General features: G+C 42.0%; 2 protein-coding genes across 2 annotated transcripts in view; one reads left to right on the forward strand and one right to left on the reverse strand.

Moving 5' to 3' along the window:
• MFSD1 (major facilitator superfamily domain containing 1) overlaps positions 1 to 6,818 on the reverse strand; it is a 31,016-nt gene extending 24,198 nt beyond the window's left edge. Inside the window, exons 1-3 of the mRNA XM_010716992.4 lie at positions 6,642 to 6,818; positions 3,800 to 3,876; positions 853 to 3,460 (exon numbers count right to left, since the gene is read on the reverse strand). The gene's annotated coding sequence lies outside the window, so the exon portion shown is untranslated. The remainder of the gene's footprint in view (positions 1 to 852; positions 3,461 to 3,799; positions 3,877 to 6,641) is intronic.
• A 969-nt stretch (positions 6,819 to 7,787) lies between these two features.
• On the forward strand, positions 7,788 to 15,038 carry LOC100543418 (ovocalyxin-32). Its single transcript, XM_085232954.1, has 6 exons — positions 7,788 to 8,046; positions 11,753 to 11,815; positions 12,662 to 12,833; positions 13,528 to 13,664; positions 14,335 to 14,397; positions 14,491 to 15,038. Exons 1-6 carry the CDS (start codon positions 7,807 to 7,809, stop codon positions 14,647 to 14,649), a joined length of 834 nt encoding a protein of 277 aa, XP_085089080.1. The 5' UTR covers positions 7,788 to 7,806; the 3' UTR covers positions 14,650 to 15,038.
• Positions 15,039 to 16,947: the final 1,909 nt, after the last annotated feature.

Raw genomic sequence — 16,947 nt, forward strand, 5'->3', positions numbered from 1 at the left:
CTTCTGCACTGACAAATGTTCAGAACATAAAGCAGGGATTACACTTATGCCCATGGGGAAATGCACTTAAAAAGTACCATCCTCCCTGCTTTTGCTGTCTCCCGTGATGTATTACTAGGCAAAACTAAATTGCTCTCACAAGTGCTTTATAAAACCCTTTACATTTTCCTCTGTCCATTAATGCGTTTTGCCTTGCCTGCGTGTTTTATCTGTACATATTTGCAATTGCAACGTGCACAGGGCTGAGTGCTGACTGCCCAAAGCACCCAGCTGCTATGGAACTGCTCCATTTTTCTTCATCTCTGTCTGCAGTTTGTGCATTATGGCAAAGTTATAACAGTTAAAAACACATTTAACATTCCGAAGACAGCCTGCAGAATCACGCATAGCAGAATGTATCAAAACAAGAGCAACGAAGGAACTGGCATTCAGCAGTTCCATTTAAATCAAGGCTGTGCCACATCAAATCACTTTGGGAAATACTTTAACAGTCAGGATAAAAGCCAAGCTATTAAAATTAAAGTTGATTTATTATTGTATAGAAGCCAAAAGCACACAAACTTCTTGAATCCTAATCTTCCATTTCCCAAAAACGTGAAGAGGAAAAATGCAGGAAGCCTACATACTATCAGTAATGTTTCCTTTTTAAGGGAGTGTTATCAATCAAGCATTCTTTAGAAATTCAGCTGGAAGATATTGCTGATATTACAGACCTCCTATTTAAGACAGCCCATGTTTATTAAACAGTAACTTAGGTATGTACTAAAAAAATGCCCTACTGTGCTGAGGGATCCTTGTACCCTTAAACTGATATCACTAAATATTTATGTTTTTAATATTGCTAAAAATTACCTTATAGAAGAGGCTCACAGAAGAGTCCAGCTGTGTAAGGACAGAGATGAGCCCCAGGTTTTGCTGGAGGAAGGAAAAGGACTCAATGGAAATAGGAGGCCCTCAGTGCTTCCCAATGTTGTGCTTTCACTGCGCTCAGTGTTGGCTCTCAGGTTGCTGTTTTTCAGGTTCACCTTTGGAAGCAAGGTCAGTTGGGGCTGTTTAAGAAAAGTCAGAACAAAATTTCTATATGAGCTTGAGCCATCGCATGGAAAACTCTGCAATAATAGTTACGTCTTATAAATGAGAAAGTAAAAGTTCTCCCTTGTTTTTGTTCACTCGATAATTTTCTTTAAATGGTTTAGGAGATCTGTTTGGACACAACCAAGTGTGGCATACACATCTCAGTTAAAAACTGTTGGGATAGGTGGATGGGATCAGGGATTCTGGCAGGAAATCTTAATGACAGTATTTACACCAGTGCTTCAGGGACATCTTACACCTCCATCAATACGCACAGCTTGATGTCATACACATGTAGCAAGGTGTTTTGCTCACAAATGTGTTACATATCTGATATCCAGACCTGCTCTCACCTAACAGAAGACTTGCTGCTGATTTCTAGTGGCATTGGGCTGCTTAAATTCTCTGAGATGTTGATACGAACACTTCAGCTCATTTCCAAAACACCTAAGACAAGTTACATCAAAAAAAGCAAAATACCACCACAGTGAATTGCACCTCCTCCTGAGAACACTAACAAAAGCCTCCTGAGTGTACTTTTAACAGTGGAACCCCAAATCTAATGTTAACACTGATCCAGGATGGACACCGACATTGAAAAGCAATCACCCCACCAAAGGAGGGTTTGTTATGCATTGCATACAACCTGATGAGAATGTGCCTCTTCCCAGGCTTTCATTGCTAATGTATAAGTGTAAGCAGGAGAACCAGAGGCCTTCCAACAGAAAATGTCAAATTTGCATCTGTGAGATATAAAATATTAATTTGGTTTCTGCCAGAAATTGCATTTTCCTTAAGCCTTGGGAGGCTATCAAACCAAAATCCCTGACATTTCATTTTGATTTAGTGAAACAGCAGAATAATTTCCCAGATCACGTTATATTCCCATTGGAAGGAGAACAGCTAATGAACTAGATGCTTTTAGTCAGAGGTAACAAGCACAGTGCTTGAAAAGCTGTTGTTCATCAGATGAAAATAATGTGTTCTACAAATGGCCAGAGAAGAGCAGTGACTGCTCAGTGCCATTATGTCTCAGGTCCAGGTATGCAAAGGCAGAGCACAACATGCTTCACAATGACTTTGCATGTATGTAAGATGACAGAATGACTGCAGCTCTGAGGTTTGTTCTGTAGCTGGGCATATATCTCTCCCGATGCATACCAGTATGCCAATCATTACCAGGAACACCGACTCGATATCTCAGTCCTCGTCAAGAAAGTATCAGAAAAATTATAAAGGCTTGACCTAAAAATCTGCTGATGTGTAAATTCAGAATTCTGAAACAGTGTGATAAAACATATTGGACAGCTGAATGTACTGACCCAGAGCAATGGGGACACTCACCGTGTGGCCTCTCCAGCTGGAATGAACATCTCCGAAAATTACTGGATAGTGCTCCTCTACTGTTCTCACACACAGTGTGTAAGATTTTCCTTGATCCTTAAGCAGTTGAAAGTCTTTTATTTGGTCTTATTATGGGATCAAAGCTGCAGCTGAGATCACAGCTTTCAATTGTTACTTGGATTTTTTTCAGTATAAATACTGTTTCAGTGACCACAAGGCTCGTGAGAAGTATCACACTGACCACTCTCAAGTCTGCACTCCGTAAGCAATGTTGTTTCTCTGTATTTTCTTTAATCCTGATACCTAAGAGCTGTTAGGTCCCTAAACCCACCATCACGCTGCTGATTAAACCCAACTGCGCAACGTGCAGAAATAAACACAACGGTTCTTACATGTATGCACAAGGAAACACATACACATTTGTCAAAACAGAATGACTAAACCAAAAAAATCATTTTCTCAGAAATTCTGGGAACATACAGTGATGCAGGAGAGAACAAAGAAGGAATTATTCCTGATCAGAACCAAGAAAACGAGATTATCACTAGATGAAGCAATGAGAAGAAAACCACCACGGACCAGTGAGAGAAATAGTGAAAGAATAAGCCACATGGTACACCAAGGAGGTAACATACCTGAGTTGCTCAAAGAACTAGAGACAAGCGCTCCAATGTTTTTATTCTACTTTTATCTAATGCTCAGAGTAAAAATGTATTACAGTTTATTTTTTTAAGTTGCATAAATAGACTGTGATAATCAGGTATGTGCCTCCACATGAAAAAAAAATCACAGTATTGTGAGATGACCTCAAAAAGTGCTGACAAGTGATCTGCCCTTATTGCCATTGAGGTGGTCACTCCCCTCAAGACTGAGTCACCTGGTGTTACAGGAAATGCAGCAGGAAGAGTAACAGCAGGCAAGTGCACATTGTCACCACACCATTTTGTAGGCAAGAGCTGAAAATTGGGTGATATGTCTAATAACATAAGTATGGAATACTTATCTGTGTGCTCTGTCTTTGGTCTGAGAGATATCATGAATCCTAGGGAAAGAAAAAAAAAAACAAAGAAGCAGAAATTGGATATTCTTTTTGTCTGCCCAGATCTGTCTGTTCTGGATCATCACAGAACGTCCTGGGTTGCAAAGGACCACAATGATCATCTGGTTCCAACCCCCTGCTGTGTGTAGGTCACCAACCAGCAGCCCAGGCTGCCCAGAGCCACATCCAGCCTGGCCTTGAATGCCTGCAGGGATGGGGCATCCACAGCCTCCTTGGGCAACCTGTTCCAGTGCCTCACCACCCTCTGGGTGAAAAACTTCCTCCTAATATCCAACCTAAACCTCTCCTGTGATGGCTTCTGTCCCCAGCTGTGCTGCTCACCTTGCCTTTTCATCACGCAGATGTTGGACCTTCAGCAACCACTGTACCTTGTGGGAGTGGAGTCCTGGGAATGCTCCCTGCACAGAGAACAGCGGTCACAAACGTGAGTACAAAAGGGAGGATGCTGTGAGCAAGACAGGAAAAATGTGTTTCCTCGCAGTTCCTACCTCTGCTGGACCTTTGCAAACACGTCACCTTACAGGGAAGACGGTTTGTGATACAGTGTTACAGAATGCAGAGTAAGAATTCAACCATTTGTCCCCATCTTATTTAAAACACTGAGAAGTTGTTCTCTTTTTGTGCAAACATTTACTGCCTTGGTTAAACATTGTGCAACCAAACAATTCAAAAATTATTGTTCTGTTGCAATGCTTATTTAACAGTGACATAAGCTGAATCTCTAAAAATAAAGCATCAGAAATACCAGTGTTTCAAGGTGATTTTTACTGCTGTCAGCTATGAGGCAAATGCAAACCTCAAACAAAATAAAATACTTTGTTTGTGTAGCAAGGGGTCATGACTGAGCATCAATCCAGAGCTGCAGGGGGGAATTCCATCTGAACTGTGCTCTCAAAGCCTTCATTTTAGACCCCACCTTTCAGAGATCCTGGGCACAGTCTGAACATCACTGCTGCAGCAGCACGGCTGTAAGGACTGCACACAGGAAAGGCACACCAGCCAAACGTCCCAGCTCTGCCCAGCCGTTCAGAGCTCCTTCCATCACGGCCATTTGTACCACTAAATACTCAATTACGTTTCTATTCAATCTTTAAACAGCTGCCTTAATTTCCATGCATTTTTAAACAGGTCTGAACATGTGCCCAAGATCCATTTAGTTTTCAGAGTTGTGATTAAGCAGTATAGTTCATTGTTCGTGCTTGTGCTTGAGCACATAGTGACTATCTCACTGAGCACGTAAGGGATTTGTTTGCTGGGGCCAGTCAGCAAACGGAGATTTCTCTAAAAGATAGTATCACAGAAATTACAGAATCATTCCGATTGGAAAAGAGCTCCAAGATCACCAACCCCAACCCACCCCCGCCACGCCCACTGAGCCACGTCCCTCAGTGCCACATCTCCATGGTTCTGGAGCACTCCAGAGATGCTGCCCCAGCACTCCCTGTGCCACACCGGCCTGTGCCAATGCCTGACTATTCTTTCACAGAAGAATTTTTTCCTTATATCTAAGCTGAACCTCCCCCAGCACAACTTGAGGCCATTACTTCTTGTCCTATCAATACCATGCACATTCCGTAATCAGAAGAAAACAACATAAATAGATTAACAAAATGTTTGGTACAAATTAACAGTCTGCAATGATTTACACTCCGTGGTTGTAACATATCACCGTCTTAAACTCAGCAATCACTGTAAGCTTGTTTCCTTTCTCAATCCTAGCTTGGGTGACTGAGAAGTTCCATGTTCTTCTGTTTCACTATGCTCAGAAAGTTTGTTTCTACATTTAAATGTTTGATGGTATCAAACAGGACTACCAAAAAAAAAAAAAAAAAAGAGACTACACCTACAAGTCCTTCTTTACTGGCACAGATACCATAATCCCTTACACTTCAAGTGTTATCCCTGTACTGCCCCAAACAACTCGTATTTAAGTGATGAATAGTTCTCAAGTTCTTCCTGTTTTTGTCATTTCCTGGCTTCAACAGTTCTGATCTAAACTAATCCCATAAATCTAATGGGAAACCATGTTAGAGTCCTTGAAGCCAATGGATATTCATCGAGACATAAATTACCTTCAACTGCTTTCTCTCTTCTTGTTTGCTTTTCTTTTAGTTCCCAACAGAACTATTACAACTACGCTGCAATCCTCCCCGTAGTCCAACCAACACTTAAGTTACGCAGTTTTTTAGAAAGCTTTTCTATTATGTGCTCAATCAAAATATAGAAGACATCACTTTGGCTTTAACATTGCCTCTTCTTTTGCAAAACTGCAATGTATCAGACGTTCTGAGCATCTGCAGGAAAACACAGTCTGAGCTGAGGCAAGACACAAAATCCATCGGGAAAACTCTGCTATCTGGATGTGCAAGAATGGAAACTGTTGCTGGTGGTGCTGAATACATATGTTCAACTTTAAAAAAATCTCATCCATGACAAGAAAGTACCAACATAGTCAGAAACCTTCAAAACCAAATTTCCCTGAAAAAAAAGACATCCATATTTTAAAGTCTCAGCCTAACCATTGGCAATGCCAGCCCAGAAATGCACTAAAAGACCAACTGTTCAAGGCTTTGTTTATCCAGGGGAAAACAAAACAAACAAAAAAACAAAACGAGAGGCAAATTACAGAGACAATAAGCTTTTGTAATTAATTACTGAGAATAAAATTCAAGCTGTAGTTATTGATGGAGGAAAATGGTATGTCCAATTCATTTAAAATCAAGTTATATAAAAAATAAAGAGCTTGTTTTTAACTCCAGCAAGAACTGAAGTTAGAACTGGAAATGTTGCAAAACAAAATGCACTGAATTTTGTCCAAATTCCGTGTATTACATTACAGTCATCTGCTAGTGATTAGGAGCCAGTGAGGTCTGCTGTAAAACGCTTACAAAGGATATAGAAATAGTCTTAAAATATGAAACAAATTAGCAATAACTGGCCTCTAAGCATTTAATGAATGAGAAAAGATGGTAAGAAAATGAAAACCTCAGAATGCTTTTTAGATCAGCTGCCTTAAACAACCCTCACTTCAATTTCTAAAAGATCCAAATCAGCTGTGGCATTAGTGTGATGTAAACCACAGCACAATGTTAACACTAGGAAACTTGCCATAATGTACAGTTTGTTAAAGGAGAGTGAGAAGGGTTATTAACATATTACTTACCCCACCATCATCCTCTTTATTCTGGACCAAGTGATCTGGGATGAGAGGTATAAAGGTGGTAGTGAGAAGATCAGCCTGCACCACTTCCTAGATAACCAGGAAATGTCACTTCAAGTTGGATCACTTGCTTCTGTTCTTTCTGTTCAGATATTACATGCTGCAGAGCTTCACTTTTACCTTCACTAAAAAGTCTGAAACAAAAAGGCAGAGCAGAACTCGAGGCCTGGCTATTACAGTCTTAAAGAATCCCACAGGAACAAGACTTAAATACTACTTCTAAATTTTGTGGAAGCAGTAAACGCCATTGTTTGTCATGTTTAAGAACACGTCCCCAGACCCAAAACCATTTGAGCTTTTATTTTTCCAAGCAAAATGTTTATAAATTGGAGTCACGTTAGATCAACAGTAAATTATAGCAACATAATCTCTACAGCAATTTAGGAAATTGCCATGGAAGCTGCCTTTAGTTCCCGCTTTGTGGTACAGGCTTTCTGTCCCCACACTGAACTTCAGATTCCCGTTATTCACATTGCCTTTGTTATGCTCTGGAGAAAGGAAACAACCGCATCACTGACAGCAACACTGACAGGGAGAGCAGGAAAAGGAGGAGAACATTCGAGGGCAAAGGAAGCTCAAAGGAAGCGAAGGACAGGGTCAGAGCCTCACAGCTCAGCACCGACACATCAGGGGTTTGCAGGCTTTGCCAACTTAACAGCCAGAATCTATAAAAGGTATTTTAAGCCCTTATCGCTTCTTTAAGACCCTGACCTACCACAAAACTTCTGTCACCAACACGTGTGCTCTAAACGGAGGCTATGTCACTGCAGGTACACCGAATCACTGCACTGTGAAATCAGGAGGAAACCTGAACCTCTCGGACGTAACTGTGGGGCAGGCGAGAAGTTCTGCCCCTGCACCTGGTACAGGGAGAATCATTTACTGCGTAAAGCATCTAAGCTTTCGCTCAAAGGCAAACCCAAATGCCATCATCTCCGGTCCGCAAACCCCTTGCCCTCCCCCCCCCGGCAGGTGGGAGGGCTGAGGGAAGGGCAGGACCCGAGTGAGGAGTTCCCCGCAGCGCTTCCCGGGCGGGGAAGGGAGGGCCGTTCTCCCCCTATTAGTACCGTCCCGCCCGGATTCCGCCTCACAGCGCTCCGCCAGCATCATGCCGGGGCTCGGCGCCGCGCTGCCCGCTGCCGCCCTCCTCCTCCTCCTCAGCTCTTTCCCGCCCGCCGCGGCGGAGCAGCCCCTGTGGCCGTTCGCTCCGGGCGTGATGCACGCGCTGAACCCCAGCGACCGCCAGGCCTCCAAGGCGGCCTGGGTAGCGCTACACTACGCGAACTTCAAAGCGGCGTCCCCCAGCCTACTACGGGTTCTGGGGCAGGTGCAGAAGGCTACCGCCAAGGTAGGAGGGGCGACGGGCAGTGGAGGCGGGCGGGGGGCTGCCCTCAGGGCTGAGGGACGCTGAGCGAAGCGTTTCCCGCCTTCCCCACACGGCAGACCCACACTGCTCTGAAACGCTGCGGATGCGCTGTTTCGGTCCTTAAGTCTTCCACAGGGATCCCAGTGGCTTCAGATTGGGATCTCTATGAAAGATCAACGCCGATTTGCACACGTTTCACAGATCAGAAAAATAATTTCCGATCAAATTTAACATAGCGCTACTGCATACCGTTCAGATTTTGTGCATGACCTCCCGTCACTCACAGTGAGCAGTGCCTGGAGGTTCCTGCCTGGTGCTCCATCCCATGCACTCTGTATGGATACAGCTGAGGGTGGATCTGCTATATGGTGGCATTTCATTCTCCCTCTGGAATTCTGGCAGAAATTGATGACAAAAGCTAACATTTGATACTTCTCACAAAGCATGCAGGTGCCCCTTCAATACTTACTGGGCAGCGTGCACATGTAATATGTTGGAATATAGATCTCTATATTGTTGTGCCTCCATATTCGTCTCCCAAACAACAGTCAGACTGCCCAGGGAGCATTGGGGTCACCATCCCTGAAGGTGTTCAGACCCATAAGGTGTGGCATTGAGGGATGTGCTCAGTGGGCATGGTGGGGATCTCAGATTCTGGGTCTTTTCCAGCCTTAATGATTCTATGGCACAGCTCCCTGGAGCAGCACGTGTGATAGAAGCAGTGCAGCCATAACCTCACAGCTACTGGGAGTTGAATAGTTGGTGCAGATCTTTCCAACTTGTGTGTAACTGAATATCTGCAAGATGGAGTAAGGAAAAGGGATTTTCTCCACCCAGCAGTGCCCACTAGCCTTTTAAAACAGGAAAGAAGAAATTGGCTCATGGAGAAATGAAATGCCTCATTATTTCCTCATGGTACTTGATGCTGTGCAGCACTCTGTAACCACTTTCTGCAGGTTATTTCCCCTTTTTCTTTGCATGCTCTGTAAAAACGAGGGGAGAAGCACAGCAGACATGGTCACTTCCTCCTTTCCTGTCCTTCCCTGTAAAAAATGAAAAGAATTTCCTGGAAGGAATGCACTATCTAATGCGAATATAAGAGTTATGGTTTTTTTGTTTGCTTTTAAGAAGGCGGTTTTCCTATTTATTAGTCCATTATTGGATCAAGCAAAAATAGAATAGCTTTACCACAGAATTTAATCATGAGAATTGTATTTAAAAGCTGATATTATCACCCCACTAAACATTTAAATGGTGCCAATAAGAAACAGGACTGGAAAAAGCCTCCAGTACGGTAACTGTTAGATGAGGATTTTTCAAGCTCAGGTAAAATGAGCCTTCAGTGGCTTCTTCCAGCAACCAGTAGTAGGCACATACCAAACACTGGCTGTAGTTCTCTGTTTTCTCATCAATTTTAGTTTAGTTTTTTAATTTAATTGAGTATCTTCCAGGAAACAGAAGCATGCATCTCATGGGATTGTTGACAGTTGCACTTTAAAATATATGTTTGAGAAGTGAAGCACTAGTGTGTGCCAGCTGAAGAGCCTGGAATTCCAGAGAGAAACTGTTAGACTCCCCAGAGCAGTCTCCCATGCTGCTGAGCAGCTAGGCAGGTGGATCAGCACAAAGGTAAAGCTTGTTAATCTCTTGTCTGAACTGCAACAGTTCCTAAAATTGGGGTACCAAATGCTATTTTATAGCTGGAGATCTCTCAACACAAGCTCGTTGTGACACAGAACAGTGCCACATCAGGACTATGGTACTGACATTAAAATAAGTTAATTAAAAGTTATCTACAAATTTTCAACAGTCAGGTACCCAAGTCAGAGTGGGAAGGTAAGATCAGTTGCAGGGTAGCTTTATTATCTAAGGCACAGAAAGCAGCCAACTTTGCTGGCTTTTCTCTCCACAGCAGCCAGGTAAAGCTGCCTGAGCTGGCTGGCAGGGATGGTGGCAGGGCTGAGAGGTGTAGACCCCCAGGCAAGCCCCCCCCAACACAGCTCACACTCCTCTCTGTATATACAAATATATTACTTATTTACTTTTCTTCTTGGATGTTATCTTTGACTACTTTCAGTCAGCCAGTGTTGTTTGATATCAAATATGCCTCAGCTCTTATTTAATTCACAGTGTGTGATGGTTTACAGGAATGCATTGTGGAGTAATAGTGAAAATCATAGTGGAAATCAAAGCAGTTTCTTTCGTAGGACAAAGACCCTGACGTTGTAACCAGCAGTGTGCAGGCAGGCTGCTGTGCTGGGCTACTCGAGGAAGAGGTTCAGCTGGAAATCCCACCATTACCTTCAGTTACATCAGACAGCCAAGTTTCTCCAGCTCCAGCAGTCCAACTGTTTCACTATCTCTTATCTGTAGTACTGATGACAAGACAAGGAATAAGCCTAGGTTGCTGTGCTTCAAACACCAATACTTCATCAAATGAAGAATGCTAGAGATAGTAGCTGTAATAATGACATCACTTTACAATAATTAGAAACTTAGACTTAACTAAACTTAAACTAATAAGTTTAACTAACACAGTGAGCATGAGCAATTAGAACCTTCTTTCAGTGTCCCCAAATTATTGATTCTGTCATAAAACTGCAGTTCAGAAAGTTAGTTTTTACCAGTTTGCTACAGTAAGAGTAGAATGTAATGCAGTAACACGTAATAATCTGTCATTTTGACTTAACACTAAGTAGATCAGGACAACATTTTGGCTATGCAGAAAATGGGAGCAGGAGAGAATGGCAGAGAAAAGATTATAAAGGTCTGAACTCATCCTCTCTGTTCTTTCATTACACTCTTGGTATAATGTGGGCCCAACTCCAGACTTGGCTCTTTTTAAAGATTTCATGAAGGTAAAAATAAAAAGTGACTAAACCAACCTGTCATCAGCAGTACCTAACTGCATATGTACCAAAGACAGGAGCTGGGCTCATAGCCTTGCCCTGTCAACGAAACTTTGCTGACACGATGCTGTTGACGGCTTTATGAAGGTATGGTGGGAACACAAAAGAACACACTTAGATAAGTAAGACACACACACGTGCTTTGGATTCTAACCTTCAACACCATGCAAATGTCCAGATGCCCCTCCTGTTTCCCTGAAGTATACTGTGTTCCGAAAACAGACTACCAAACAGTGCTGCTGCTGAACTACAGTAATTTGACTTCAGTGTACACTGTGTAGCTTGCATTCTCCAGTAAAATGCATTTTCTACACACTGCATCACTCACCTCACAGAGGAAAACCTTGTTAATAACACTGTCCTACACCAGTAGTGTTTAAAAAAAAAAAGCTAGAGGTTTTCAAGGGAGAATGCCTCTTACCAAAACAATCTATGCAAAACGAACCAGCTTCCAGATACAGAAATAACGCAGCTTATGTATCAGAAAGCTTATCTAGGAAATCACAGTGCAGCATACAAAAAGACATACTTCACTGTTGACGGATTTCATCAAAGAAAGGCTTAAAAATGTAACAATCAGCTAAACACCACAAAATGGCATTTTACAAGCAAATAGTTGAATAAAGTTGTTTCCATACTGTTTGCCACTCAGACTGCTCACTGGTCAGAAAATAACAGATACAACAATGAAGTAAAGAGTACTTGGTATAAAGGCAGCCTTGCCTTCCCTCCACAGTGCTATAAGGCTTCACTGCAGGCTCAATCTTCCTCTCTTTCAGTTCATTCAAGGAGTTGGTATGAAGTATTACCTGCATTTTACTACTGATGACTACATAAACGGGGTAAGTTTACCATCCAACACATCTTAGAGCGTCTGTTAAACTCTAACACCTTCAAAACCGTATATTTAAGTGTTTTTGCAAATGGGCCTTTCACAATGTAAGGACTTACTTTAATGCTTTTACCTGTCCAGCATGGGGCACAGTTTGCTCTTAATAACACCTGAGTATCTCATCTATCAGCTCTTCTCCTCTGCAGGGGTCCAACTGCAGTTTCCTGCTTTGCTTGCTGTCTTAGTCACATCAGGCACCAAAGCTTCTGAGTCAGACTTTGCAGTGGTCCAAACTCAGTGTTACGCTGTGGTCCTCATCCAGCTGTAGCTCCTGCTGTGTCCACACGCCACAATGAGAGCAGATATATAGCTGATTTTTTTTTTTAAATACAACCATCTCTACATTATTACAGCAGTCACTAGTAATTTTACCACAAGCATCTGTTCTTCTATTACACACAATATTCAAATTACTTTCAGAATTTAATATAAAGCATCAGATTATTTTTCTTTGAAGGCAGAAATATCATACAATGAAAGTCCCCTTATCAGTATTATTTCTTGAGAACTTGCAGACATTTCTAAAATGGCTCGGTACATTTCTGTTACATCTTGATTTAAAAGTTAAATCATTTTCATCTTGTGGCTTAAATTTCTTTAACTTTCTGGAGAAAAAAATAATGTTATGTATATCCTTTAAAGGCTTTTTTGATCTTTGTACAGCTTCATAGAAAGAATCCCATGTACTTTCTCCAAACGTATGCTTCACTTATCACTACAAAGAGCTTTTTAAGAATGCGCTGCTGGTAAATGAAGTGTTGATTAAAGGTAACAGTCTGTAATTCTACGTTTACAGGAAAATGCTGGGAGCTGCCTTGCTACAGTCTTGTACCTAAAGAGGTCTCCACCTGAAGTCAATATCAAGTGTGCAGACATTCAGGATAAGAAACAAATCCAAGAACAGGACAACAGATTTTACCAATATCTTCAGCATCGAACGAAACCAATAATTGCAAATGATATTCCAGGTACACTCCTCCAAATAATCAACTGCACTTCATTTTATATCAAAGAGTTTGCACGCTTAAGAACAAAAGCAAATGAACATGCAATTCAAAAAGCATAAATGCAAAGTAGCACCCTAAAACTATAGGGCTAACTAGCAGAACAACTCAGCTCACCAGAAATTTTGGGGAGAAAAAGCCAACCAAACATGTTTAGCAGCACAGTGGTAGTCAACACAATGTTGTGAACACGTTTTGGTTTTAAAAACAAGACTATGCAGTTTTACATTCAAGTAAATGCAAAGTATTCTGAAATAGCAGCAATTGCCTGGAGCCATAAACCTTCCACAACTGTGGACAGGAATTCACGAAGGACGGGTATCAGAATTCTTCCATCCTGGAAATGGAGCATCCAGGTACCTCCTTTCCTCCTGGTTAAGTAATGACCTCCACTACTGTGGATATTGGGTTTCTCACCTCATTGAGGAGAACCTGTGAGTAATATCTCTTGGTAATTTCACTTCCATCATGCTCGCATACTTCTGTGGTCACAGTAAATTTAGGATCAATTCATTCTCCTCCCTGTTCATGACCATAAAGCGCCTGAAGAAAGAGCCAGCTCCCAGGCATAGTGCTATGCCAGGCAGAAATGCTCTGTAGTTTATACTGTTTCTGATGACCAGCCAGAATTCATCATCTTTAAACGACTCCCTTTCAGACAGCCATGGAAATATTGCCCATGCCCATCTTCCATTGTGGGGCTTGGCTGTTGCTGGTGGCAGTTTCATCATGTTGAAGAAATCAACAGAGAACTTGGGTTACTTCTTGGCACAAGTCAAGGCTGTGAAGCAGCAGGTAAGCAAATTACACATCTGCCTTACAGGTGACAGCCTACAGAGTGGCAAAGAATAAAACAGCCGCCAACATCTCACACTCTCTGTAATGGCAGTGGTTCTTCCAGAAGTGGATCTGTTGGCTTCTGCAGGTTTAATCAGATTTGAACATACGATCCTGCTGTTCATCAGCCCCATACCACGTGCTCTTTGCCCCCCTACCCAAACTTCAGGTTAGCACCAGTCCAATATGCGTTCTGGTGAACATACCTTACACCTACAGCCTACAGAATAGGAGTTCCCAAACTTTCTCTTACTCATCCGTGCGTTCATTTTTCACTCCCAAGTTATACAGAATAGAATTTCTCTGAAGGAGAGTTTAATAGACAAGATTACCACATTTATTTGAGGATTAACTGAATGAATTATTACCTGTGTAAGCTTAGCTTCATGCCAGGGCACAGACATACACTGTAGTTACTGTCTTTGAAGTTTTATGCAGTAAGTGCTCCGAATTCCCCCTCTGTTTGTATGCAAAAACCTGTCTTATTCCAGCCAGGTATCACAGCCATCTTAAGCCCTGTTCATCTCACTGTTTATGCAAGTTAAGTGCATAAAGTAAATCAGGGTAGATTCTAAACTTCAGCAGTATAACTTGCGCTCTTATTTGTCTTCCTTTGATGCATGACCAGATAAGGAAGAACAATGCTGTTGAGTTAGAATTCATGATCTTGCTCCATGAAACTCCAACACAGGTAAGAAATCATATTCATGCAACACCTACCTCCATCAATAGAGAAATGGTATAAAGATCATAAAAGACAATTATTGTAAAATCTCTTCTCCAGAAAATATATCCCTGTTACATGCACCTCATTTGGATATTGGATCACCCACTGACATTGAAATACATCTGCACTTCAGTTAACCATTGGCTCGAAGATGGATCAGGACAGGACTACGGATCAGCTGCTGGAATGTTTCATGAAAAGGAAGGGAATTTCTAAAAGCGACTGTTAGCTTTATGCACACATTAAATGGGAAACCTTTGTGTAACAGGCCTGAAGTTGTGATCATTTTTCAATCCAAGCCTCATTACAGTAAATTTGAATCATCAATTCTTTCATCTATTTGTTCCAGAACGAACCTCTATAATTTCTCTAAATTAATGTTCTAGGGACCTACCTAAAAACTTTGCTACTATACTTACACAGATAAGTATACACAAGTTGATTATGTCATTTAATCATGTCATAATCAATAATGAACAAAATTAATATATCAGATAAAAATCTTGAGAAAAGTATTAATCTGTCACTAAGAATATTTGCTATTTTGTCTGAGATAGCTACCTGCTGATTTTTAAATAACCTCCAATAAAATAAATACCATTATACATAGTGGAAGCTGGATTTTCTTTCACGATGCTGCTGTTAGACCCCAACTTTCCATCTTCTCCTGGTACTTGACCTTTAAAAAGCTGTAGATGAGCAGCAAAATCTTTCCCCACAAAGCCCTGCAGAAGCCAGTAACCACCACACCTGCACCATCCCAGTCTTGCTGATGTGCTATCAGAGGTCTGTAATCAGCTGTGAGGATCCAGGTATTTAACACGAAGGTTTATCTGGGGGCTATTTAGGCTGGGTGATCTGACATCCTCCCAGATTTAGGCATTTTACACAAGTTTATTAGAGTGATGTAATTTTACCAACTGCTCGTTTTTATGTCAGCACATAACAGACATTACAATAAATTCAGTGAAGCAGTATCTTACATATGTTTTGCGTTGCCAAGACATTTCTCATCATCAAAAGCACAAAGTCAGAGCTTTTAATGGCAACATTTCTTCAGTTAAAAAAGAAAAAAGGTGATGAAAATATTTTTTAGAATTAAAACAAGCACATGCTTGCACTCTGAGGCTCTATTTTAGCAATGCACTTCACTGCAAGTTTGGCTTCCTTGCTCCATTTCTGCCACAGCTCTCTGTATCCAGAACAGAAGTACTTCCAGATCAGTGTAAGGCAATGCAATCTTAAGGCAGTTAAGCAACTGCAGAACTGTAAATTCTGGACAAGTAGCAACCCTGCTGGAGTTCAAAGGCAAAATTTCCACCTACTTCTTTAGGGCCAAAACTTCAATCAACCAGAACCTGAAATGGTAGGTTTTTACTCAAGCAAAATTACTGGTTAGACCAATGCAGTCATGATCTGAGCTGAGGCTCAGACTGGTTCATAGTGAATTCTTCATGTTAAGAAAAACCAACATAGTGTACCTCTGTGTTGTAAGGGGCTGTATACAGACAAGAGAAGACAAATTGCTCTCTTTCATTTTTACAGAATCACAGAAACACCAAGGTTGGAAAAGACCTACAAGATCATCCAGTCCAACCACCCACCCATCACCAATAGTTCTCACTAAACCACATCCCTCAACACAATGTCCAAATGTTCCTTGAACACCTCCAGGGTCGGTGACTCCACCACCTCCCTGTGCAGCCCATTGCAGTGCCTGACCCTCTTTCAGACAAGTAGTATTTCCTAACATCCAGCCTAGATCTCCCCTGGCGCAGCTTGAAGCCATTCCCTCTAGTCCTATCACCAGTTACACGAGAGAAGAGGCCGACCCCCAGCTCACTGCAACCTCCCTTCAGGTAGTTATAGAGAGCAATGAAGTCACCCCTGAGCCTCCTCTTCTCCACACTGAACAATCCCAGCTCCTTCAGCCGCTCCTCATAAGTCCTGTGCTCCAGACCCTTCACAGCTTTGTTGCCCTTCTTTGAACCCACTCCAGGACCTCAATGTCTTTCCTGCAGTGAGGGACTCAAAACTGGACACAGTGCTCGAGGTGTGGCTTCTCCAGAGCTGAGTACAGGGGAACTTTTTGCTGCTAGGAAGAGCTCAACTAAGTCAAAATCACACACAAAATCTAAGGCACTCCAAAATAAAGCTCTTGCTCATACTTCTTTCCTTCCTTGCATCCACTGTCCCCACCTATCCACTATTCCCCCATCCTGTAGATCTTTCTCCCTTGCATTTAAGTCCAGTAGAGCCCACTGTGCCTCAGCTGTCCCTACAGAGTGCCACTTGTGGTCTGATCATGTGTTAGCTTTATGGAGAACCAGCACACATCTGACAGAACCTATTAGCCAAGAATTCCCTTTGTGACTGGCCTCTAATAAGCTCAATGTAAAAGCATAATGTAAATATAACTAAAAATGTTAAGCACCCCATCTCGCTTTACGTTGCATTCACATCACACACACAAAACATCCTTGAATTCTGATGAACAAGCTATAATACTCCCTT

The sequence above is a fragment of the Meleagris gallopavo genome, chromosome 11 (genome assembly GCF_905368555.1).
Source record: "Meleagris gallopavo chromosome 11, MGAL_WU_HG_1.1, whole genome shotgun sequence".
In the NCBI taxonomy this organism is placed as follows: domain Eukaryota; kingdom Metazoa; phylum Chordata; class Aves; order Galliformes; family Phasianidae; genus Meleagris; species Meleagris gallopavo.

What these genes read in the sequence shown, in the direction of transcription:
- LOC100543418 (XM_085232954.1), top strand. Translation starts at nt 7,807, where the DNA reads ATGCCGGGGCTCGGCGCCGCGCTGCCCGCTGCCGCCCTCCTCCTCCTC. An exon ending in CTGATGACTACATAAACGGG is followed by an intron (nt 11,816 to 12,661) that starts GTAAGTTTACCA and finishes CTACGTTTACAG; the next exon opens with GAAAATGCTGGGAGCTGCCT. An exon ending in TCCATGAAACTCCAACACAG is followed by an intron (nt 14,398 to 14,490) that starts GTAAGAAATCAT and finishes TCTCTTCTCCAG; the next exon opens with AAAATATATCCCTGTTACAT.